At 41.1% G+C, this 27,085-nt stretch overlaps 1 protein-coding gene across 2 annotated transcripts in view; it reads right to left on the reverse strand.

The window, feature by feature from the left end:
• Positions 1 to 1,607: 1,607 nt before the first annotated feature.
• The window catches only part of NET1 (neuroepithelial cell transforming 1), a 49,833-nt gene continuing 24,355 nt past the window's right edge, over positions 1,608 to 27,085 (reverse strand). The window contains exons 1-9 of one of the 2 annotated variants that reach the window (XM_040343293.1): positions 10,016 to 10,287; positions 7,635 to 7,742; positions 7,198 to 7,365; positions 6,524 to 6,683; positions 6,336 to 6,412; positions 5,968 to 6,225; positions 4,875 to 5,045; positions 4,102 to 4,288; positions 1,608 to 2,181 (exon numbers count right to left, since the gene is read on the reverse strand). In XM_040343293.1, coding sequence (XP_040199227.1) covers positions 1,787 to 2,181; positions 4,102 to 4,288; positions 4,875 to 5,045; positions 5,968 to 6,225; positions 6,336 to 6,412; positions 6,524 to 6,683; positions 7,198 to 7,365; positions 7,635 to 7,742; positions 10,016 to 10,108 — 1,617 coding nt within the window. In that variant the 5' untranslated portion in view covers positions 10,109 to 10,287 and the 3' untranslated portion in view covers positions 1,608 to 1,786. Of the gene's footprint in view, positions 2,182 to 4,101; positions 4,289 to 4,874; positions 5,046 to 5,967; positions 6,226 to 6,335; positions 6,413 to 6,523; positions 6,684 to 7,197; positions 7,366 to 7,634; positions 7,743 to 10,015; positions 10,288 to 27,085 lie in introns of those variants that run through there. The other variant, XM_040343292.1, reaches the window with a different exon arrangement.

Here is a 27,085-nt window from a genome sequence, read left to right on the forward strand (position 1 = left end):
TCCCAACCTGTGGTAGTCTGAGCTACAATAAACAAAAAAAAATATGAGCCTAAGCATAATTGAAAAACGGCTAGTAGCCAGGAGTGATTTGGCTCTTGTAAGCTACCTGTCGGGGACCTCTGGCCTAAAAGTCTTCTTGCCATAACACAATAATTCATTACTCATTGCTCCGAGTCTACAAAACATAACTCCTTCACTATCAGCTACATCTCTCTCTCTCTCCAAAATCTTATAACATATAAAAAAAATAAAATAAAGTTTAAACCTTCTAAAACTGAAGGAATAATGGAAAAAGCCTGACAATGCTTCTGTAGTCAGCTGCCCAGAAAATGTTTTGCTGAAAAAAAAAAAAAAAAAAAAAAAAAATGCATTTAGGGAAATCAAAATGCAGGGCTAGATTCATCAAGCCCGCCATAAGTTTGTGCGGGCGTAGCGTATCCTATTTACGCTACGCCTCCGCAACTTAGACGGGCAAGTGCAGTATTCACAAAGCACTTGCTCTGTAAGTTGCGGCGGCGTAGCGTAATTCTGCCAGCGTAAGCGCGCCAAATTCAAATTCTGAAGAGGTAGGCGTGCTTTATGCATATAAAACATGACCCCACGTAAATGACGTCTTTAACGAACGGCGCATGCTCGAAATTCCGCCGCAAATCGTCAATGCTTTCGACGTGGACGTAATTTCCGCAAAGCCCTATTCGCAAACGACGCAAAATTCGACGCTGGCCCGACGTCCATACTTAACATTGGTTGCTCCTCATAATAGCAGGAGCAACGTTACGCCGGAAAAAGCCTTACGCAAACGACTTAAAAAATTCCGCCGGGCGCACATACGTTTCTGAATCGCGTATCCAGCTCATTTGCATATTCTACGCTGAAATCGATGGAAGCGCCACCTAGCGGCCAGCGTAAATATGCAACTAAGATACGACAGCGTAAGAGACTTACGCCAGTCGGATTTTAGGCAAATTTCGGCCTTTTGTTGCTTTCTGAATACAGAAAAGATACGCCGGCGCAGATTTGAATTTACGCGGCGTATCAATAGATACGCCGGCGTAAATTCTCTCTGAATCTAGCCCGCAGTCTTTAAAATCTTCAAAAATACAATAAAACTGATTAAAACCCCTCTAAACTACATTACAAAATTAAATACTTGGCAAACACACAAAAGGAATGTACAGTAAACAAGAAAAACAAAAAAAATTCCAGTAGGTAACATGAATAACCTGTTAACCCCAGAGTCTGTTTTTTTCCCCCACAAACATGTAGGATTGCTTTAGAATGGGCACCGACATTCTGTAATAACACAAAATCATCTGGCTCAGGTTACAGGCAGCACTTTAAGGGTTTGCTGCCAGGGAAATCCAAACAAAAAAAACACCAAATATAGCCATAGTTACTCGATATCACTTTGCTCTTGGAATCTCCCACATTGCTTGCAGTCTCCACAAATGTGAGGTCATTTATAAAAATATATATATATATATATTATATATGTTTGTACTTCAAACAGAAGACATTTTTCCAAAGAGACAGGGAGAAAAAAAAAAAGTATACCAATGTAGAATTCTTCATTATTTAAACAAGCATCCTCTCCTCCCGAAAAAAAAAAAAAAAAAAAAACAGACTCTGATTTTAACAGTGTTAACTGCATACCAGTAGCTGCCATTGAAAAGGGAACTGGGAAAGTAACAAATACAGTAGGATCAGTGAAAAAAAATCCCAGTATGCTCACATTGAAAGATAAAAATATACATATGTATAAATAACAAGTCCAGCCAAAGAGCACTTATACTAAAGTTTCTTTTCTTTTCATGCTCTGTGTTTTGTCTCGAGATTTCCGGCTTCCTGTCAGAGCTCTTTGGAGTTTCCCTGGCTTTGGATCCTCTGGTGAGCCTACAACAGAGCTGTCTGCATTTTCTTCAAGGTCCATTTCTACAATGCCAGATATGGTAGATGACCTTCGCTGGGCATTTGTGTTCTGAGCTGGGGGATGATTTTCTTCACATTCCTCACTGAGGTCAGGGAGTTCTTTTACTTCAGTTGGTGAAGCGTTCTGATACGGGGCAATGGCTGTTCTGATACAGTTCAACCACTGCTGCTTGTGAAAGATGTCATTGGCTTGGAGAGTGTGACTCTGGCCTATGCAGGCTTCTTGAAACCGAACTCGAAAGATGTTTTTGGCTAAAATGCAAAAGAAATGCACGGCTTAGACAAAAGATAATACAAATATTTTGCCTTTAATACGAATACTTGAACAACTATATCAACTAGAGGCAGAGGTATAATGCACAGGGGCTGATTTACTAAAACTAAAGTATGCAAAAATCAGTGCAGCTGTGCATGGTAGCCAATCGGCTTCTAACTTCAGCTTGTTCAATTAAACTTAGACAAAAAAAAATGGAAGCCGATTAGTTTCTATGTAGAGCTGCAGATTATGCATGCTCCAGTTTTAGTAAATCAACCCCAAAGTGTTTAATGTATGAATGATTCTGGAGTTGATTCTGGAGTGTTTTAAATCACTTTCAAATTTTTGTGCTGTAAACATTTCAGTCATATTACTACAAATTAAATAACTCCTGGCATAACAGAACCTTGCACACAATAAGGCCCTTTTCACACTAGGATGGGAGGTGCAGTGGCGGTATAGCGCCGCTATTTTTAGCGAAGCTATACCGTTGAAATTGCGGCGGTATTCGGCCACTTGCGGTGCGGTTTTAACCCCTGCTATTGGCCGAAAAAGGGTTAATACCGCCGGCAATGCGCCTCTGCAGTATAGCCGCGGTTTCCCATTGCTTTCAATGGGAAGGAGCAGTGGAGGAGCAGTAAAAACACCGCTCCCCTCACCACTCCAAAGATGCTGCTAGCAGCCGCTGTTTAGGGTCGGTTTGCAGGCGCTATTTTTTAGCACAATAGCACCTGCAAATCGCCCCAGTGTGAAAGGGGCCTAAACAAAAACACAACACTATTGTGTCTGAACATTAAGACCCCTTTTTACACTGGAGGCAGTTGTCAGGCGTTTTAGCACTAAAAATAGTGCCTGAAAACGGTCTCCCATTCATCTGAATGGGTGCTTTCACACTGGGGGGTGCACTTGCGGGCGGTAGAAAAAGTCATGCAAGCAGCATCTTTGGAGTTTGTTTGAAGCGCTGTGAAAAATGCTCCAAAAACTCCCCTGCCCATTGAAATTAATGGCTAGTGCCTTAAAAGCACCGCAAATTTTTTTTTTTTTAAGGTCACATTGGGGGATATTAATGAAAGGCAAATCCACTTTGCACTACAAGTGCAAACTAGAAGTGCAAAGTGCACTTGAAATTGCACTGAAAGTGCACTTGGAAGTGCAGTCGCTGTAAATCCGAGGGGTAGATCTGAAATGAGGGGAAGCTCTGCTGATTTTATTATCCAAATCATGTGCAAGATAAAATGCTGTTTTTTTTTTTCCTTGCATGTCCCCCTCGGATCTACAGCACTTTTCAATTGTAGTACAAAGTGGATTTGCCTTTAGTAAAGCACCGCAAAAATGATCCTGTGTGAAGCACTCTATAGTCATCAGACCATTTTAAAATGGCCAATCTGATGTCTATTATCGGTTCAAGCCTGACCAAGGATTTCAGTTTATGGCAGCAGCTATAGTCATTGTTGAAACTTTCACATTATCCTGGGGCCGGAATTATTTTTCCTAGGAAACTGCTAAATTCAATGTTTAAAAAAAAATATGAACTGTGTGGTCTGCCAAATGATTTAGAAGGCTATCCAGTCATTTTTGTGATGCCAACAATCCTGCCAGGCAAAGCACCCAGTAGGGTGATAGTTCTTTCTGTTAAGAGTTAAAGAATACAGTGGTGTCATCTCCCCACTCAAATCCTGCTATTTTACAACAAAGTAATAACACTGACAAGTCATCAACTTTGCTTTTTCATCCTGTCAGCATGTTTATGCAAGAGAGCCTGATTGGCTCCTAGTGCTGCCCCTCCCTCTCCCTGTCAGAGTGCTGCTCTGCAGAGGGTTATAGGAAGCCGATATCAAGACAGAGCTAGTTGTGTGTAAGAATACATTAGTTGCAATATATTTTAGAAACAGGTAACATCCAAATATTAAGCATACCTTTGTCTGAATTGCTAAATGCCCCTCTGAAGGAACCACCCATCCTCACGTCACCATCTTGAAGATCCTCCAGCACCAGCTCCCGGACAGGAATTGGTTGTCTATACACCTGAAAGCACTGACGCTCATTCCGTGTAATTGGCCGCGTTAGAACCAGAATATCTTGAAACATAAAGAGATACAGCTTCTGTGGAGAAGAAAAAAAACAACATTGTAATACCCAACAAAATAAACCTACTAGAAGCAAAAAATACAAAAATCGCTTTACTTTCAGTCCATAGGTATAATATAAAGGATTCCTCCAAGCAATAGAAGTTTTTACTTTTTCTAAGATTTAAAAAATTTAGAACTCAACTTCTAGACATTGGAGGCATAACTGAATTCTAAGCCCAACGTTTATTTTGCAAAAGAAAGTCTTGAATGCAATAAGTGCACTTTGATACCCTATTTCATCATATATAAATTGCTTTCATACACATTGAAAAAGCTTTAAAAGATGTGCTTTGCTGTGACAAAGATAATTGAGAATTGTGCTGTTTTGCAAGTATTGTATTCTAAGAGCCTCATTGAGTGATATCCTGCTTTCTTTTGAACTATATCTATAGGTTTATTAGATAAGAAGACATCTCCTATCACTATAGCAGATGTAAAGTGTCACAAAAGGAGGAAATGCACACTGCTAAAGTGATCAGTTGCTTATCCAGTCACCATACAATATATAAAAGATAAAGCATCTGTACTATCTCATTTTATATTATACTAAGATCACTTACATGGCCATTTTTATTCTTCAGCTCGCCATGACACAGAAGCGATTTGCTTGATTCTATCAGAGGGTCTCTTTGTTTGTCATCAAGATACTCCAGCTTGTCAATGTAATACTGGCAGTCAGACTCTCCCTTTTTCAAGTTAATGTCTGAAAGCACTCCTTGGATTAAGCAGAGCTGCAAAATAATACAGACTGTTTTAGTGACAAATAATCAGAATACAAATCAGTTACACCTCATTAAAAAAAAATTCTAGTGCCAAGGTAGATGTGCCATAAGGCTACAAACCTACATCCCATGTCACACTAGTGATTTTGTTCACAAACCTTCTCCTATGGCGTCTCGTCCTTGCTAGAGATAAAAGTTCTGCAGTTTTACAGTGGAGCTGCAATTAACGATTATTTTCATAATCGATTAGTTGGCCGATTATTGTTTTGATTAATCGGATAAAAAAAATATATATATTATATTTTTACGGGCCAATTTGTTGTTGGGCAGATTACAAAACGCAAATTGCCGCAAAAACACATTACATGCCTTTCTGCAGCTTCTCCATTGAAGTATATTGAACCCAAAAAATAAAATAGCACCGTTTTGCGTTAAAAAGTCCCCGCCCCTTTCCAAATACGCAGCAGCTGAAAAAAAAAATCATGGATGTGAACGTGTCCCATAGGAAAACATGAAAATGAGCTGTAGTGTGTTTCTTCAAAAATCACCAAAAAACACAGGGGTGTGACCCCCGTGCCTGAAATGTTTAGTAACATAAATCGGGTTAAAAAAACAAAAATAGGTACAAAAAGAGCAAATAATCGTAGCGATTTGCTTTTTTTGTACTATAAAGGGCTAATTTTAGTTTTTTTAACCCCATTATGTTACTGGCCGATTAAACGATTATGAAAATTGTAATCGATTAATTTCATAATCGATTAATCGATTAGTTGTTTCGGCCCTAGTAGCGGCTGCACATCTTATTTTGCCACCCATAAAGTGTCGCTGGCAGCAGATTCACTAGTGTGACATGGGCCTTAGAACTAAAAAGAATCCATCAGTAATATCTAAATCTATTTGTTTAAATGAAGCATGCTCTGTGTGAACTTACAGCTTCCTCCAAACTCTTGATGTCAGGATGCTCGTTAGGAGTGTGTCGAAGAATCTCTTTTAGCAGTAGTGGATATTTTACCAAGCGGCTTCTGGGAATATCAAGAAAGCTCCATAGGTCTAGCTTGCGACTGAATGGTGATTCCAGACACCGTTGCAGAAAGTCCTGGACCCGCCTGTCTAGCTTCTTTTGGTCTAGCAGAGCTTTGGCAGCAAGCTGGTTACTGCAATACCGCTTGTATGCATTTAAACGAGGTAGCTGGTGATAGAAAATATACATTTTCCTTGTTAGATTTTAATATATTATATATACACACACATATTCAATATAAAGTAAATATTAGCAACTGAAATTCCTTTAAAACTTACCCAACTACCAAGAATGTGGCCAATTTGCCCAACAGTCCCATCTGCCCTTGTTGCTTCTCTGAGTTTTGCAAGAAATTCTGAAATAGAGTAAGGAAAAAAAAAAAAAGAGGCATTTAACACATGCAAGAAAAGAGAAATGGATGATAAAAAAAAAAAAAAGAAGAGGATCGGGTATAGATTTAACATACCTTCATGTAAAGGTATGTAAGCATCAAGGTCTCCAAATATCTGTGCAAGCTCATCCTCTGACATTATAGATAGTTTCAACATTGGATCATGGTAGGCCTTTCTTGCCAACTTGAGGTCTTCAATCAGATCTTGCTCTCCTCTGGTCATTTCATATATGGCCTGTAAACCAAATTAAAAGCATGTGTGAGAACACAATCATGATTTCAGGAAGAGCCAATTCAAAAATGGATTACTGCCATAAAGACTAGTTTTTATTCAATAGTCCACCCTGAGCAGATAGTTTCTGAAAGCAAAGCAGTGGGATTGGATTTACTTGAAAAACAAATTTGCAAAACCAAGTGTAGCTCTGCAAAACACAAATCAGCTTTCATTTTTTTATTTATTTAAGCTTAATTGAACAAGCTGAAGTCGGACGCTGATTGGCTACCATGCACAGCTGCACCAAATTTTGCATTCTCCAATTTAAGTAAATCAACAAACCTATTTAAAACTTGCTTTCCAGGCGCTTCTCTGGCCTTTTGTCACAGTTCACACCAGTAGGTGTTTATCCATTATTAACTTAGCAATACAAGCCAAGCCATTTCCACCTGCTTCCTTTAGCAATGATAAGGTGTTACATTTTGTGATTAACCATCTCATTAACATTAAATGGAAGGCTTAGCTTAAAACACACCTCTTGTCGTTTAATTTCTTTGGTGCTCAGTGTTTCTTTCATATTGACATCTAACATTTCAGACCACAAAATGCTATTCCTTCTTTTTGGAGGTGTAGGAGCGGCCATCTTGCTACAGGCCTTGCTTGTACTGTTCGGGGACTTGTTGTCGGCACGCATGGTGAATGACTGATCGGGAGAAATATAAAAAGAAATCCGTGATTGTGAGGCAAGCCATTGTTCAAAACAGTAACATTTCACGTATAGGAAATCATGTTGCAACTAATGGAGACAAGTTCTGGAACAAAATGTCTGTACAAATATGGACCTACCTACTGCTAAGACTTGTATGCAGTGAGGTAGTTTATAAAAAATATTTATATAAATAAAATTTACCATGCAAAATATGATCAAGAGCACCACAGTTAAGATATCCATGTCAACGGTTTTCTATTTACCTGGATGGTTTGGCCAAAGCGCCGAACCGCGCCATTTCTCACAGGAGATATTAAATTGGCCAACGATGTTACGCGTGCAAGAGGCCGTACTCTCTTATTGCTGGGCTCCTACAAAAGAAAATGAAGGTGAAGCAGAAACATTTTTTTAGGCCCTGAAGCTAGAAGAATGCTCTCAAATCACAGACAGACATTCTCAAACACAAATGAATATGCAATGCTATCCAGCACACACTGGAACGTAGACAATACAGACCAACGCAGTTTAGTCTGTCTGCACGCAAGCTGTATTAACCAGAACAACAAAAGTAATCCAAGTAACCGTTCAAAGGGCAGTCTCTTCATGCAGAAACCTCTCTAACATTCCTAAGTGAAGCATTTGCAGAAATAATTAGCTGGAACTGAACTAATGCTGAAATTCATGAAAACTTTTCAAAATCACTAATCATCCACAAGAGTTGCTGTTCTTGTAAGCCCTCTGAAGTATGGACTGCTAAAATTAGTCTGCAGTTACAGACAAGAGCAGGTTCTGCACTATGCAACATGGATGGTTGATGCCATAGCACAATCTTAACACTAATAACTTTAGTTAAAACTCTTCAACATAGACATGAAAACTTCCCGATATAGCCCAATCTCATACAACATGTTCTATTGTTGAGTTACCAAGAGATCTACTCCAATGTATTCAGTTTTATGTGGCTACAAACAAATTTAAAAAAAAAAAAAAAAAAATTCCCTCGAGAGCCAGTCTACGAATCAACACAACGAATCAAGTAACATTTATCACAAGCTCGATCAAATAGCCTAAATTTAGTTAAAATAAACCATATGCAGGAATAGAAATGCAAAGCCACAAGTCAACATTTTTATAAAATTCCACCAATGAAGAAAAGTACTAATCTCATGATTTGATCATGCATCACTGTACAAAAAGCATGTGGCAAGGGTTTTGACTTGTTCAGATTATTTGTATGTAGAGCAAAGGTAATGAAGGACTTCCTTCTCGACCCAACTTCTAAAAAGAAGTCAATCAATGGACAATGACTTTCTATGTCCAGTGAAAGACAGGTGTTAATGTCTTTATGACATATGTCGGCGTCACATTACAGGAGAAGCAACACAAGTCGTAAGGGCACATTTTTAACATTCGGCTCACAGAAGACAAAGGCTCTCTTGTTTTAAATACAGAAAAAGTATGCCGTCAAGACCTAAACCACTTGCTCTATACGACAGGAGGGTATTAAAAACAGCAGAAACCTAGAAAACTGGTTTTGCTGGAATCTCAACGTACTTCAAGGATCTTCAGCAGGCACCAGAACTAAGCAAAAACGGCAGAAAAATACACTAGGACCTAATGTATTGCCACAATCACACATATACGCAACTCCTTTCACAACCACCTCTTATCCGTTATTTTAGGGTTCAGGTTAAAAGAAGCATTTCATTCTGCAGTTTTGAAATATTGCAGCCATAAACAAAAACAAAACAAAACAAAACACAAAACAAAACAAAACAAAACAAAAAACAAAAAAGCACACACACAACGAAAGGCTTCGTAAAAGATCTACCAAACTGCAGTTAAATTTTTCAGACTATGCAAAAGGGAAAAGTAAAACTATCCATTTTCTATAGGTGGTCGGGGGACGACGACAATCAGATATAAACCTTGAATCATGTACAATTATTGTATTATATGAACTATTAGTGGGCAATCACCCTTTAAGCTCCTTTTAATGGTTTAACAAACATTCATAGCCAAGTACAAAATCACACGGCCCGGCATGAGCTTACTAAAAACCAGAGCAAATCGAAGCATAAGCCACATTCCGAGAAGAAAAAAGACAAATGTACAAGTCCTAGAAAACCCTCAATAGCCAGAGTTTGTAGTCCTACACATTCTTCAAACACAAGCTCACACTTTGTTCCTGTCTTGAAAGGAGGCATTGAGGGAAACCACCACTTCAAACGATTATATAGACAAGAAATGACCAGAAAACACAAACTGACCCTTTAGATAAGACAGGATAAAAAAGAAAAGCTTTATTGGAAAAAAAAAAGGGCATTCACAATTTAACACACAAGTTAAACAACGCAACAGCTGAAAGCACGTTTCCTTAAACTCTGTATAAAGAAGGCAGTCAGTTCCTTGAAATCAGGATTCAATCCTTTCTATTGTAACACATGATGCCACAGACAACACATTCAATCACTGGACAAGCAGTCTACAAGACAGAAACATTCCGTTTAAACCCAAACGTTAGGGTCTGGCTTCTAAAACTTTACATGTACAAAATTGCAATGATATGAGAAACGTATACACATTAAATCACAGATACTGTAAAGAAGCCGATATAAAAAGGTTACTGAAAATATATGCATACCTCTAACTCCTTCGAAGCTGGATTCTGAACTGTTAGGACCTGAATAGTCCTTTTGATAGGCAACAGACCACCAACTTCATCATGAGCCACCATACTTTATAATATATCCCGCACAGGAGTCCCAGCTAATCCACTGTAGAGGTTCTGCTCTGCCTGGAGCAGCTACTTGCTCATAAACTAGTCTCCGATGTGCTAAGAAACACTCACAGCTCCTTCCCATACTGCATACTTCCCTGGCTGCTACTAAAGTGAGCACTGAAAAGTCTCATGACGGTTTTGTACTTAAAGGGGGGCGGAGCAGATACAGCTGCCTTCTGGGCGTGTTCCTATGGACTAGCATGTCATTTGCCTGACAGCTGCTACACCTACACTCTATGGATCAAGTTACACACAGTGTTCAGGCTGGGGCACTCACAAAGCAGCTAGTTTCTCTCCTCTACAAGCAACCACATAAAAGAGGAACACAACTTTACAGAAAAAGATACATCCGTTCGAATAGTAATAAAGTACAGGAGTCCACACATCTAAGGCCCCTTTCACACAGGTGTTCTGATCAGGTCTGTCTGGAGTTTTTTCAGGTGGCCTGAAGGTCCATTCCCTCTTATGGACAGGCATATATAAAAACAGACTTGTGTTTGTTCATACCCGCCTATCTCCGTGTCAGCTTAACCACTTGAGCGCCGCAAGATTTTACCCCTTCATGACCAGGTATTTTGTTGTCATACCGCACTGCGCTACTTTAACTGGTGATTGCGTGGTCATGCAACACTGTACCCAAACAAAATTGATATCATTTTTTGCACACAAATAGCGCTTTCTTTTGGCATTTGATCACCACTGTTTTTTTTTTTGCAATATAAACAAACAAAAACAAAATTTTTTTTTACTTTCTTTCTGGTATAAAACATATCAAGTTTCTTATTAAATTTTGTCCAAAATGTTTTCTGCTACATGTCTTTGGCAGGAAAAAAAAAATCCCAATAAGTGTCTATTGATTGTTTTGCATCAAAGTTACAGCGTCTCCAAACTAGTGTATATATATATACATATACACACACACACACACACACACACACACACACACACACACACACACACACATACATACATACATACATACATACATACACACACACACACACACACACACACACACACATAAAAAAAATGTAATAGTATATATAAAAAGTGTTTATATATATATATATATATATATAATCAGTGATCAGCGACTTAAAATGGGACTGTGATAGTGCAGTGGACAATGACACCGACATCACCAGTGGCATTAATACAGTGATCAGCTGCTTTTAATACTATACCTCTCAAATTTCTCATCCCCGATTTGCAGGGATGATAAACTGACAGATCACTCCCTCTGTACAGAGCTCTGTGTTGTTTATCAACACAGAGCTCTGGGCTGCAATTGTACACAGCTGATTAGCAGGTCCCAAACATGACTTGCTGACAGGCTCCCGCCGTGTACAATCACAGCAGGTGCTGGGCAGGGGGCGCACATCCTAAACTCGGAAGTAGGCAGCGACAGACAGGTACGTTGCTTTGCCTACACCAGATGATCTTCTTCCGTTTAGAATTAATGGAGCGGATCGGAAATAGTTGGGTGTAGACAGACAGCAGAGCTGGTTTACTCCTGGCCGCCCAGACAACGGAGCAGGCTCTGTCCATGTCCACCCTGCAGAATCTGAGCAGACGTGTCATCCACCCGCTTTGCTCTGATCAGCAGGTGAGCTGTTCCCCTGCTGATTGAAACAGAATCTGCCCCGTGTGAAAGCGGCCTAAAGAACAAAGCTAGGTTCACATTTGTGCGATGCAGAAAACGCACACAAAAATCACATGCTTTCCTGCACCACACAAAAAATGTGCATCCCTTTTGCATCCCTGTGCCTTTAACTGGTAATGGCACCCCAATGCACTTTGCGCAATATTATACATGGCAAAGTATCAAGCGTTTTGGTGCAGTGCATTAAAGAAATGCATATACGTAGGAGTTACCCTACCACAACTTCTAGCATCGCACGTGTGCTGCTGCATCGCACAAAGTTGAGCCTAACCTAGCCTTATGCACAAACTTATAAAATATTTCCTAACACTTTAAAACTGCTGCATCCAAATTTTATAAATATACTACATGGATGTTATGTGGACGCACTACCCCTTTCCAAGTACCCCCACAGCAAGCCACTTGCCCCGTCCACGCGTCATGTCCAATGGCTCCCACAGCCCTCAACCTTCCTTTGTGAGGAGGGAGAGAGCCATTGCTCTCGTGCACAGCGCTAGATGGAAATCTGGCACAGGCAAGTATAAGGGGGGGGGGGGGCTAGAGGGGGATCCTCGGTACAAAAGTTGTTTGTTTGTTTTTTACCTTATTGCAGAGAATGCATTAAAGTGGATGTAAACCCAATCTCATCAATTCTAAAGTACTGCCATAGTGGTGATCTATAAGGATCCTCACCTGTCAAATGTCCCCCATTTAGCTGTTTGAAACCCCAAAAAGGTCCAGATTCGGTGGGCGGGTCTGTTGTTCAGCGCTCGGTGGGCGGAGTCATGTCAGCAGACTCCCCGCCCACCTCTACACTCCCCTTGGCCAGAGCGTGCACAGGACAGGCAGAGAGCGTTCTGGCGCTCACGGCCCCCTGTCATTTGAGTAAACACACATTGATGTCCCGTGACAGTCGGGGATGATCGCTGCGACGGGACAGCTATAAGCACTGACCCCTCTGCATGGCTTTTCATCATCTGCTTCTCCTCCTCCCTCCGCAGCTTTCACCTGAAAAGCATGCGGGGGGAATCAGTGCTCACAGCTGTCCCCGTCGCACCGATCATCCCCGAGTGTCTTCCTCCTCCTCCAGCACCCTGTTCTATTCCACCCCCAATGTCGTCCCCCTCCGTGTGTCCACCCCCCCCGCCGCGTCTTCATCCTCAACCCCCCCCTCGTCCTGATCCGTGTGTCCACCCCCCCCCCCCGCGTCTTCATCCTCACTGACACAGTTCACTACCCCACTGACATCGTGTGAACACCTATGCGATTCTGGTGTGGACCAAAAAAAGGGTCCTGTGCGGGTTGGTCCAAATGCGGTGCGATATCAGCCATACTATCTGTATGGCTGAAATCGCACTACACAGACATTGCATGTGATTTGCGCTGCAGTGCGGTGCAAATCACTTGCGATATCGCACAGCGCACTAATGTGAACCAGCCCTAAGCTCATTCAGCCTTACTGGGTGCAAGTATAAAAAGTGAGAAATCCACCCCTCCCCCACATCCTGGTAATATAAAGAAATGTTGCATCTGTGATCAGGTGACCTCAGACACACACTGCAATATAACAATAAGAAGAAGATCACTCAAGCTTCTACTCTGCCCAGCTCTGACTAAATACATCTCCCCTAATCACTTGTCTATGTATATTCTGATGGCTGTTTACTGCAGCAATCACACAGAACTGTGGATCACACCCCATATTTTTAGAAACATTTAGTCAAAACACAGGAAAGGCAGCCAATCCTGGGAGAGTTGGAGGGGAGGGGGATGTGAATTGTGAACTTTTTTTTGTGAACTCCAGGCTAGTGCACGAGATATGTAAATAACCTGTCACTCGAAGCAAGGGGGCGGAAAGGACTTTGATTTTTGTCTGCAAGTCTTTATTTTCACTGAACAATAAAAAGAGGATTGCTCAGAGCTGGATTAACTCTGTGTGGCAAGACTGGGCACAGATGATCGGAAATCTTATTCTCTACATTGTGACATCAAAAATAAATAAATTTGGGTTTACATCCACTTTAAGAAAAGCATTAAGGCTTTAGAACATGGGTGCGCACTGCGTTACCCACAGAGCCTTCATATATGGCCCATGAGCTCAAACGAGTGAAGAGCATGCCTGGGGTTGGCAACCCATTCATCGTAATGTGGGCTTGCTGAGCCACCATCCCATAGCATCTGAGTGCAGTAAGCTGGCACTGGCAGAGAAGGAAACAGGATGCCGCAGAGTGAGCCGCATAAGCCAATACTTCCCCTCTAGCGTCGGCTCCTGTCCCAGGCTTTTGTAATCTTTTCTAGCAGCCTGGAGGGAGATATATATATATATATATATATATAATATATATACACACACACACACACACACACACACACACACACACACACACACTTCAGCCCTGGAAGGATTTACCCCCTTAATGACCAGGCCATTTTTTGCAATACATTACTGCGTTGCTTTAAAGGGGTTGTAAAGGTTTGTTTTTTATTTTCTAAATAGGTTACTTTAACCACTTAAAGGGTCACTAAAAGAATTTTTTTTTTTGCTGAAATGACTGTTTACAGGGCATAGAGACATAAAAGTTAACGGATTCCTTTTAAAAATGATTAAAAATTGAATTTAATCTATCATATAATGTGCCTCTAGTTTCACGTTCGGTTTTAAAGGTACATACATGAATTTCCGGGTGAGAGGTGAGTCGGGAAGACTCACAGAACAAAAACAACAAATCCAGGGCAGTGTTTTGTTTTTAAAATGAATCTGATTGGTTCTGAGGAGTTTTAGACACACAGTAATGACAGCTTAGACCACCGTGAAAAGCTCCCAGTACTGTGGTTATAAGGAAACAGGCAACCAGGAAGTGTGGAGATCACAGCAGAATTACAGCAACTTCAAAGCAAAATCGAACAATGAGGACATGAAACCAGTACTGCAGTAAGGTAAAGGAAGCTATTTAGCTAAAAAAAATAAAAATTCCTTTAGTAACCCTTTAAGGACCCCTTCACGCCGATATACGTCGGCAGAATGGCACGGCTGGGCACATCCACGTACATGGTTCTTTAAGCCCAGCCGTGGTGTCGCGCGCTCCCGCGACCCGGCCGAAGCTCCGTGGGACTCAATCGCTGCTGGAGTCCCGCGATCGGTCCCCGGAGCTGAAGAACGGGGAGAGCTGTATGTAAACACAGCTTCCCCGTTCTTCACTGTGGCGCCGTCATTGATCGTGTGTTCCTTTTATAGGGAAACGCAATCGATGACGTCACACCTACAGCCACACCCCCCAAAAGTTAGAAACACAAATGAGGTCATACTTAACCCCTTCAGCGCCCCCTTGTGGTTAACTCCCAAACTGCAATTGTAATTTTTACAATAAACCATGCATTTTTAGCTGTGAAAATGACAATGGTCCCAAAAATGTGTCAAAATTGTCTGAAGTGTCCACCATAATGCCGCAGTCAAGAAAAAAAAAAAAAAAAAAAAATCGCTGATCACCGCCATTAGTAGTAAAAAAAAAAAAAAATTAATAAAAATGCAATAAAACTATCCCCTTTTTTGTAAACGCTATACATTTTGCACAAACCAATCGATAAACGTTTATTGCGATTTTTTTTACCAAAAATAGGTAGAACAAACACGTATCGGACTAAACTGAGGAAAAAAAATGTTTTATATATTTTTGGGGGATATTTATTATAGCAAAAAGTAAAAAATATTGCATTTTTTTCGAAATTGTCGCTCTATTTTTGTTTATAGCGCAAAAAATAAAAACTGCAGAGGCGATCAAATACCACCAAAAGAAAGCTCTATTTGTGGGGAAAAAAATGACGCCAATTTTGTTTAGGAGCCATGCCGCACGACCGCGCAATTGTCAGTTAAAGCTACGCAGTGCCGAATCGCAAAAACTGGCCAGGTCCTTTAGCTGCCTAAAGGTCCGGGTCTTAAGTAGTTAAGCTAGTGCATTGTTGGTTCACTTACCTTTTCCTTCGATTTCCCTTCTAAATGTTTGTTCTCTTTGTCTGAATTTCTCACTTCCTGTTCCTCCTCAGTAAGCTGTTCTGACTGACTAACCCCCAGCCAGAACGGCTCGGATGATGGGGGTAAGCTTACTGAGGAGAAACAGGAAGTGAGAAATTCAGACAAAGGAAAAAAAAATTTTTAGAAGGGAAATCGAAGGAAAAAAGGTAAGTGAACCAACAATCCACAAGCTTAAGGCTGGAATCACACTAGTGCGTTGCTTTTTTGAGCTGCGTTGTCGTTGCAAATTTCTCTAGAGGGTGTTCTGCAGATCAACTGCGGTTTAGCTGCAGATCAGGTGCGAATTTGGAGACCTGGGAGAAGTTCCGGGTGAGAGGAGAGTGGGGGAGAATTGTATTGAGCTGAATGAGAGAAATTCCTGCAGAGAACTGAACACATGTGCGAATTAGATGCGTACCCATAGAAGATAATGGGACTGAATTCGCACCTGAGCCGCACCGCAAGACATAAAAACCGCATGCGGTTTGGAGGCAATACGCAGTGCGGATGCATCGCACATATGTGAACCAGCCTCATTGAAAACAATGTATTTTGAAATGTCCTGCGAATTAGATGCGGTTTAAACCGCACTCAATTCGCATAGGTGTGAACCTGGCCTAAAGGAACCTATTTAGAAAATAAAAAAACAAACCTTTACAACCCCTTTAACTGACAATTGTGCAGTCGTGCGACGCTGTAGCCAAACAAAGTTTATGTCCTTTTTTCCCCACAAATAGAGCTTTCTTGTGGTGGTATTTGATCATCTCTTTTTTTTTTCTCTCGCTATAAACAAAAAAATGCGCAACAATTTTGTAAAAAATGTAATATTTTTTACTCTGCTATAAAACATATCCAATAAAAATCAGTAAAAAAAACGAAATTTCTTCATCAATTGAAGCCAATTTGTATTCTGCTACATATTTTTGGTAAAAAAAAATATATACAAACTAGCGTATATATTGATTGGTTTGCGCAAACTTTTTTTCACGTCTACAAACTATGGGATACATTTGGGGTCTTTTTTTAAACTAGTACTGGCGGCGATCAGTGATTTTTAGCGGATTGCGACGGACAAATTGGACAATAAGTCCCCTTTCAAACTTATGCGACTTGAAAGTCACGCAATTGTGCTGCGATGTGATTTGAAGCAATGCCTGTGCAATCTTGAGGTATATGGACCTCAAGTCGCACCAAAGTAGTGCAGGGACTACTTTGAAGTCGCACAAAGATATGAATGATACTCATTGGAAATCATGGGGTACGACTTGTCAAGTGACTTTGCAGTCCCAAGTGTAAAGGAGGCCTAAGTGACACTTTTTGGGGACCAATACAGTGATCGGTGCTAAAAAAAAAAAAAAAGTCCATCCCTTGTGATAGCAATAAAAGAGAGAAAAACAAGTAAAAAAAAATATACTGTATTTATTGGCGTAAAACACTCATTTTTTTTACCCTGAAAATAGAGGGTAAACTGTGCCTGCGTGTTTTATACTCTTAAAGTTAAAGGAGTCGTAAAGGAAAATGTTTTTTTTAACCTTAATGCAATCTATGCATTAAGGTGAAAAAACCTCAGTGTATACCGCCCCAAACCCCCCAGCCCCAGTTTTACTTACCTGACCCGTCGAAAGTCGCGCATGGTCCCGAGATACTCTTCGCCGCTCAGCCTGGCCGCTGATTGGCTAGAGCGGATGGATTGAGAGCAGCGCAGCCATTGTCTGGCGCTGCTGTCAATCACATCTAGTGAGGCGCCGCACCGAGGAGCGGGTGCCGAGTGATACAGTGAGCGGCTATGGCGCCCCCGCAATTACTCACCACCATGAGAGCGCTCTCCCATGACTGTGGTGAGTACTTGCAGGGAGGACCAGAGACAGCCGCCGAGGGACCCCAGAAGACGTGGATCGGGGATTCTCTGTGCAAAACGAACTGCACAGTGGAGGTAAGTATAACATGTTTGTTATTTTAAATGAAAACCTTTTTTTCCTTTACTAACACTTTAAGGTGTGTGTTATATGCCGATAAATACGGTATATTTTTTTTAAATAGCCCCTGTTCCGCTGTGCAAATACGAACACATATGTAAATGGCGATTGCGCTGCACATGTGAGGTACCACTGTGAACGCCAGAGCGAGGGAAATAATGTTAGTGCCAGAACTTCAACTCTTTAAAGTGATAACCTGTAGAGGCTTTTAAAGTGTTGCCTATGAAGATTTTTAGGCATCATAGTTTGGTGTCCTTCCTCGGGCAGACGCAATTTTAAAGTGCGACATGTTTGATATATTTATTTGCTGTAATCTCTTTTATATATTTTACCAGAAATCGGGTATTATATTGTGTTTTTGTGCATTAAAGTTCATTAACCACTCAAGGACAGAGCCTTGTTTTGAGATTTGGCGTTTACTGGTTTAAAACAGTTTTTTTTTTGCTAGGAAATTAATTAAAACCCCCAAACATTATAATTAAAAAAAAATTCTAACACCCTAGAGAATAAAATGGCGGTAGTTGCAATACTTTGTCACGCCGTATTTGTGCAGCGGTCTTACAAGCGCACTTTTCTGGGAAAAAAAATAAGACAACAGTATAGTTAGCCCAATTTTTTTTATATTGTGAAAGATGTTACGCCAAGTAAATTGATACCCAACATGTCACGCTTCAAAATTGTGCCCGCTCGTGGAATGGCGACAAACAAACCCTTAAAAATCTCCATAGGTGATGTTTAAAAAAAAAAGTCTAGAGGTTGCATGTCTTGAGTTACAGAGGAGGTCTAGGGCTAGAATTATTGCTCTCGCTCTAATGATCGTGGTAATACCTCACATGTGTGGTTTGAACACCGTTTACATATGCGGGCGCTACTCACGTATGCGTTCGCTTCTGCACGCTCGGCGGGACAGGTGCGTTAAAAAAAATTAAATCTTATTTCGTTTCTTTTTTTTTTTTATAAAAAGTAAGAGCTATGGGGTAGGGGCCATTTTCACCTCAATCCATACCACACAGGGAGAAGGATCTGATTACCTCCGGTAAGCGGCGGAGGGCACCAGAGCGTGGCAGAAGTGGGGTTTCCTGCCACGATAAGTGATCTCGCAGCGAATCCGCCGCAGAGACCACTTTTATCTGAAAGCCGACTGACTGCGTGCTGAAGAAGTGGATACCGGGGTTATGGCAGCTAGCTGCTGCCATAACAACGTTATTCCACTTCAAACGGCCAATGAATAACAACAGCGGGCAGCCGACAAGTGGTTAAAGTATATTTTTCCCCACAAAACCGCTTGTGCAACCATTGTGCATAATGTAATATGCAACACTCACCATATTTATTTATGGTGATCATATGCCCCCTTAAAAGCCGAGTACACCTTTAATTTAAAAAAAATAATAAAAAGGCACATATTTTTGCAGGTAAAAAATTGTGTATTCTTTTTTTAAATGGGAGCCTGCACACCGTGTTACAGCTCTATGCCAGCGCCTCTGTACAGGCTGCCAGTTTCAGAGCTGTAGGTAGTGTGAATGAACTACGGCTGCGCCGATTCATCAGTTAATTTAAGCTACTGGCAGACAGGACTTACAGTTTCTTTATTTACAGATTCCAGTGAATGATGTGGCTCTGTGGCCAGAGCCCCCGACAGGCGTGGCATTTTTAAAATATGACAGTGGGTGCGGGGAGAAGAACCCCCCACCCATAGTCACATTGAGGGGGGCTGAGGGGGACAAGGGGGAACTAGAATGCCTTACTCCCTAAATATGGGTGAAACAAGTTCTAAAAAGGTAAACTTGGCCTTTATTTGCCTCTTCTCAAGAGAATAAATTCAGTTCAGTGAATCTTTCCTCATAGCCGAGCTCCAGAATGCCTCTAATCAGTTTAGTTGCCCTTCTTACTTTAGTTGCAGTTTCTCCAGTTCTCCGATATATTTTTTTGTGAACTGGTGCCCAACAATGAACTGCATATTCTAGATGAGGTCTTACTAATGATTTGTACTGGGGCAAAAGTACCGTATTTTCCGGCATATAAGACGACCCTTTGGGCTTGAAAACTTGAATCAAAACCCGGGGGTCGTCTTATACGCCGGTTCCAGACCTCGGGCATCCATTATTCAAAACCTGCGCCTCCTCCTTGTGGTTTTCCGTGATAGGCGGAACACTTGGTTTCCCAGCAGAGCCTCTGTTTGATGTTCAGCCTATTACGGATGTCTTCTCATCCTCGGCTTCGGACGAGAGGACCTCTGTGATAGGCGGAACACAGGCGCCTATAACGGAACAGCATGAGGAGGAGGCGCCTTTTGAATAATGGACGCCCGCAGTACAGGACTAAAGGTATGGCACAGTAAGGCATGTTGATGGCACAGCGAGGCATGTTTGACGGCACAGTGAGATTTGAAAAAGCTGAATAAAAGCATGTTCATGTCAGCGGTTGTTCTGGCTACCCCTCAGCTTCCAGACAGACTAGTAAAAAGGGGGTCACCTTATACGGCGAGTATATCCCAAAACCAAAATTTGAGCTGGAAAATTAGGGGGTCGTCTTATACGCCGGCAAATACGGTATGTCTCTCTGGAGTCTATACATCTTTTAATACAAAAAGGTATTTTTCTATATGAACTGTAGCTTGATAATAAATGTTATGTCTATAATCTATCAGAACAGCCAGATCTTTCTCAACCATTGACTCCCCCCAGCTGTTATCCTTCTTGTATGTATGATGCATGCGTGTTTTTAGCCCCCAAGTGCATAACTTTACATTAAACCTCATTTGCCACATTGAGAGTATTCATCCTTAAAGAGGAACTGCAGTCTGCTCACATAATGTGTAATAAAAACATCTTTACCATTCTGGCGCTTCCCTACAACCACTTTGCATATTATTTCATATATACTGTACTTGCCAAATATGCTGTAGAAATCTCCCTCCACTGAATCTGGCTGCATACATTTTAACTGTGGGCAGCTGAAGCTACTGCCTGTTCACTTCCTGGATTTACAGAGGCACACCTCCTGCTCTGCAGCTCTGATTGGCCCTCTTATGACTCATCCTCCCTCCCTTCTTGACAAACACTAGCGAGAGTGAGAGAGAGCGCTGTGCATGTCATAAGCCTAGGCATTTTACCAGACAAGGAACAGGAAGTGGGCTGTATAAGGAATTTACTGGCAGGAAAAAAAAAGGTTTTACTATCCAAAGTTAAAACAAGGACAGAAGATTTAATAGATGGAAAGATAATCACTACTCTTTGATATATTTAGATATCTTCCTGACTATAGAATAAAAAAAAAAAAAACACCTCTCCAGTTACTAGGTAAAGACTTTGATCCCTACTTAACCACTAGCCGACCGCCCACCGCCGTTATACGTCGGCAAGTTGGCTCGGCTGGGCGAGAGCACGTAGTATAACGTCCTCTCTCCCAGCCGCCCCCCGCTCGCCCCCGACTCCCGTGCCCGGCGGGCGCGATCGCCGCCGGGCACACGCGATCGCTCGTTACAGAGCGGGGACCGGGAGCTGTGTGTGTAAACACACAGCTACCGGTCCTGTCAGCAGGGGAAATGCTGATCTTCGGTTCATACAATGTATGAACCGAGGATCAGTGTTTCCCCTAGTGAGGCCACCCCCCCCCCCCCCACAGTAAGAACACACCCAGGCAAACTTAACCCCTTCCCCGCCCCCTAGTGTTAACCCCTTCACTGCCAGTGGCATTTTTATAGTAATCCAATGCATTTTTATAGCACTGATCGCTATAAAAATGCCAATGGTCCCAAAAATGTGTCAAAAGTGTCCGAAGTGTCCGCCATAATGTCGCAATACCGAAAAAAAATCGCTGATCGCCGCCATTACTAGTAAAAAAAATATAATAAAAATGACATAAAAATACCCCCTATTTTGTAAACGCTATAACTTTTGCGCAAACCAATCAATAAACGCTTATTGCGATTTTTTTTTTTTTACGAAAAATATGTAGAAGAAAACGTATCGGCCTAAACTGAGGAAAAAAAATGTTTTTTTATATATTTTTGGGGGATATTTATTATAGCAAAATGTAAAAAATATTAATTTTTTTCAAAATTGTCTCTCTATTTTTGTTTATAGCGCAAAAACTAAAAACCGCAGAGGTGATCAAATACCACCAAAAGAAAGCTCTATTTGTGGGAAAAGAAGGACGCCCATTTTGTTTGGGAGCCACGTCGCACGACCGCGCAATTGTCTGTTAAAGCGACGCAGTCCCGAATCGCAAAAAGTACTCTGGTCTTTGGGCAGCAATATGGTCCGGGGGTTAAGTGGTTAAATATAGGCACCATAATGGCCTTGTGCTAATCCAGTGAAGCCACTACAGTCATAAAAAAAAGTCTATGGGCTTGCTTGGCTTTAGCGCTCTCCCTGCTGGCTGGAGAATGGTGCAGCATAATATAAGTATCTCAGTAGGAGAGATGAATAAAAGGCAATGACTCCTTCGCCACATAGCTGTAGCCCAGCACCACCTGGCTACATGCATTTGCCTTCTTTGTCCCCAGTCACCAACTCTAAATTATCTTGTAAAAAGGTCCTACATGCTCAGACCTGACCTTTTTACTATAAATAGATCTAAAGAATTTTGGGGGGTTTGCCCTGCTCTTTTTTGCAACCTGCCGTTCATTTTACATTTTTGTGGCCTCGATTTCCTTTTTACATATTCTTTGTAATGTTTAAATTACAGGTTTCCTTAATTTTATGTTTTTACATGCCCTTTTCTTATTGATATTCTTCTCTAGGTGCGAGCCCCAAAGGCTTTATTTTTATCCTTTTAAACGTATTGCCCATGTGAATATATTTTGCTGTTTGCAAACAGATATGAAACATTCCCCCTGGTAGTCCGTGCACAAGCGACCCCTCACATGGTCAGTGTAAGCAGGAGAATAATTTGCCACTGCTCTCGTCATAGGGAACCCCTAGCATCCTCTGGAGGAAGCCCAGGGTTCAATGGAACCTTGATTAATATGCTGCTCTGGACTTTAATAGGAATAAGTAGGGGTGCAAAGTACATGAGTGAATCCGGACAGAGAATACCGACAAGCAGCTGTGCAACCTTGTAGCCTAGATCTCGCTAGGTCAGAGACAGGCGAGTACCAGTATGGCAGGGAGGGCTGGAAGCAAAGGTGCAGTTACACTTTAAACACTTCAGCCCCAGAAGAATTGGCTGCTTAATGACCAGAGCATTTTTTTGCGATTCGGCACTGCGTCGCTTTAACTGACAATTGCGCAGTCGTGCGACTCTGTACCTAAACAAAATTTACGTTTTCCCCCCACCCACAAATGGAGCTTTCTTTTGGTGGTATTTGATCAGCTCTGCGGTTTTTATTTTTTGCGCTAACAAAAAAGAGCGACAATTTTGGAAAAAAAAACAATATTTTGTACTTTTTGCTGTAATAAATAGCCCCAATTTTATTTAAAAAAACATTTTTTTACTCAGTTTAGGCCGATATGTATTCTACATACATTTGGTAATAAAAAAAATAGCAAAAAGCGTATATTGATTGGTTTGCGCAAAAGTTATAGCGACTACAAAATAGGGGATAGATTTATGGCATTTTTATTAGTAATGGCAGCGATCTGTGATTTTTTTTTTTCTTAACGGGAATGCGACATTATGGCGAACAGATCAGAGATTTTTGGGACCATCGGCATTTATAAAGCGATTAGGGCTATAAAAATACATCGGCAGGGAAGGGATTAACACTAGGGGGCGATCAAAGAGTTAACCGTGTTCCCTAATGTGTGTTCCAACTGTGGGGAGGGGGAGAGGACTCACTATAGGAGATGACAGATTGTGGTTCCCAGATTGTAGGAACCAACGATCTGCATCTCCTCTCAGAACAGGGATGTGTGTGTGTCCCTGTTCCGCTTTACGTGCCCGCAAAAACTCGCGGCCGGCAGTCGTCGCGACTGATGGTCACAAGCATCGGCACCCCGGTTGGGCAGCGGGCATGCTTAAAGGGAGCGACGTACAGCTACGATGGTCTGCGGGAACGAGCCAATCTGCCGCAGTATAATGACGGCGTCAGGTCGGCAAGCGATTAAAGCCCTGGTGCCCAACTTGGGCCTAAGGGTGACCTGCAGCACTTTGGTACTTGTTGCAGCACCTCAGAAGTCAGTAGTGAGGACATTGATTTAAAAGGGGGGGTAATATTTGTGGTAACTAACAGCCTCCTGCAAGATGTCCTCCGTTTCTCGTATTCTTCTGCAGTCTCTGAACACACTTGTAACATGTCCTGTTGTAACACTGGGTGAAAGCGAAGGGACGTTTAGATATTTTTTGCACTTCCCGCAGAAAAGATTTTGCCTTCCGATAAACTTTAAGCTAAAAGATAAGCTATTTTTTTTTTCTCTACAGCTTTAGAGACTTTGCTTACATGTAATAAAGTGTGTCCTACGTATTGCAGGCTGCTGGATCCTGTAGAAATCTTCACTGCAGGGTGTCTGGTCCTCTTTTTTGGGCTAAACTGCAATAGGGGACATAGGGGAGGGTGGGGAGGCTGCACTTACACTGTGTAAGAGCCGATTGAAAGAAAGGGATGGGACAGGACACCCCACCCCTCTCCACATAGGCAGAGGAACCAAAGAACATATAAAGCTGTATTCTGAATAGACATGCTCCCTACTTATCTCCCTCTAAGCTTCCTCCCCAAATTTTAAGCCAATGTTATGTCATGTGTCAGGGAACTTGTCAGAAGTGACTCATGCTGATAACAGAGGAAGGAGGCACCAGAGAAAAATGACACTTAGAGCTTTGGAGAGAGACACGTAAACACTACAGATATATGTGCTTAGTTCAAATTTCATGAAAAGGGTTTACTACTTTAATTTTATACTCCAATGTAACAATCTTTGAATACGAGTTGAATGGAAAAATGATATATATTATATTATATATATATATATATATATATATATATATATATATATATATATATATATATATATATATATATATCCTGTATGGGAAGCCTTGGACACCAGGACATGCATTGTGGCTTGATATCTCTCCGAGTAAGTCCCAACATCGCTGAGCACATTAGCTGCATTATAACCGTAAAACAATTTTAAAACTATGACCGATTCATTTTAAAAGGTCCAGTACAAGCATGAACTATAACAGGAAATGAATTCCATCTGCAAATATGACTTTGCAGCTCTGATATAGAACAAGAAAAGTTGAAGTTTGCATTATAGAAGAGCCAGAGCCACAGAGCAATCAGCAGTGTTTGATCGCTCAGTTCTCAGTCTTAGAGCTGACGGGGAATTGGCATCCTTTTTTCCACAAATAGAGCTTTCTTTTGGTGGTATTTTATCACCTCTGCGGTTTTTATTTTTTGCGCTATAAACAAAAAAAAGAGCGACAATTTTACTAAAATAAATAGCCGCCCCCCCCCCCCCAAAAAAAATTAATAAAACACAGATGAGGTCACACTTAACCCCTTTAGCGCCCCCTTGTGGTTAACTCCCAAACTGCAATTGTCATTTTCACAGTAAACAATGCATTTTTAAATGCATTTTTTGCTGTGAAAATGACAATGGTCCCAAAAATGTGTCAAAATTGTCCAAAGTGTCCGCCATAATGTCGCAGTCACGAAAAAAATTGCTGATCGCCGCCATTAGTAATAAAAAAAATAATTAATAAAAATGCAATAAAACTATCCCCTATTTTGTAAACTTTGCGCAAACCAGTAGATACACGCTTTTTGCCAAAAATAGGTAGAAGAATACGTATCGGCCTAAACGGAGGAAAAAATATATATTTTTTTATATTTTTGGGGGATACTTATTATAGCAAAAAGTAAAAAAATATTGAATTTTTTTCAAAATTGTCGCTCTATTTTTGTTTATAGCGCAAAAAATAAAAACCGCAGAGGTGGTCAAATACCACCAAAAGAAAGGACGCCAATTTTGTTTGGGAGCCACGTCGCACGACCGCGCAATTGTCAGTTAAAGCGACGCATTGCCGAATCGCAAAAACTGGCCAGGTCCTTTAGCTGCCTAAAGGTCCGGGTCTTAAGTTAAAAAGGTTCCTCTGTGTTGTGAAGGTTGACAAAGGCTACTGTAGACGGACATACTAAAATAGTGAAATTAAATATTAGCTACACTTTTATTTTCTGCATTAGAAAGAAAAGGGAGTGGGAGTATTTGACTGCGATTTATCTATATTATGCGTTGGATATTGTTGCCAAGAAACAAGGGAAGTACCTTATAAAAAGGTAAACATAGAACTTAGTCATTTTTAAAGAGGCCTAGTAATATAACCGATGATACTTTACTCAGGAGAATGAAATCCTCAGCCATAAGAAATGTGGGACTGTCTAGATTCCAGCATTCCCTCCACATATTACACATCACCACTTGGATAATTGTTATCATATGCTCATGTATAACCAGAGGTAACCTGGAGGAACACTAGATCCTGGAAATCTGTAGTGGATTATTGTAAGAACAAGAAAAAAAAACAGACAGACAGCTAAGACTAGCAACGTCCCATGTCATTTATAGCAGCTAGCGCGATCGTCAGCCAGAAAGCCAATGGAGACACCTAATGTACGAGAGCGGCTACAAATAATAAACCCCAACTGCGCTTTGTATAGAATATTGCAGTCAAAATCCCAAAAGCCATTAAAGCGCTATTAAAGCGAAGGTCCACCCTAATAAAAAAATAAATAAAAAAAAACAAACACACTTGATAGCAATCACTTCCCTTTATTGCAAAAAAAAAAAAATGTGACTTGCCTCGAAAAGCCCGTTACTAGGCAGATTTCCTAATCCGCGGTAGATGAACTTCCCTTCCTACCTTGCCTGGCCTCCTGGGAAAATGAGTGTCATTTCCCAGGAGTCTGTGGGCTTTACTCTACCGGAAAATCGTGTTATTTCCATACAGGAAATGAGGCGATTAAGAGGGATCACAGCGCCGCCCGTTGTCATGGCAACAATTCTAACCAACGGCGCTCCGAGCGCCGTTAGACCACGCATGCGCGAGATCGAGAGGTGCATGATGGTTACCCAGCATGAACCTCTCTCTGGAAAACCAGGAAGACAAATGAACTGGGCTTCACATGCCCACAGCCATCATGGAAACGGACAGAAGATCGCTGAGAATATACAGTAAGTTTTTATACAGATTTAGGAACCGATCCTGAAATTTTCATAGGTTTGTAAGAATATTAAGTAATGATTTTAAAATTGCAAAAAAAATAAATAAAAAATTATGGCCAGCGCACTGATTTAAAGCCCAAAACTATAAATATATATATATATATATATATATATATATATATATATATATAT

Source organism: Rana temporaria, chromosome 3 (assembly GCF_905171775.1).
Source record: "Rana temporaria chromosome 3, aRanTem1.1, whole genome shotgun sequence".
Lineage (NCBI taxonomy): Eukaryota > Metazoa > Chordata > Amphibia > Anura > Ranidae > Rana > Rana temporaria.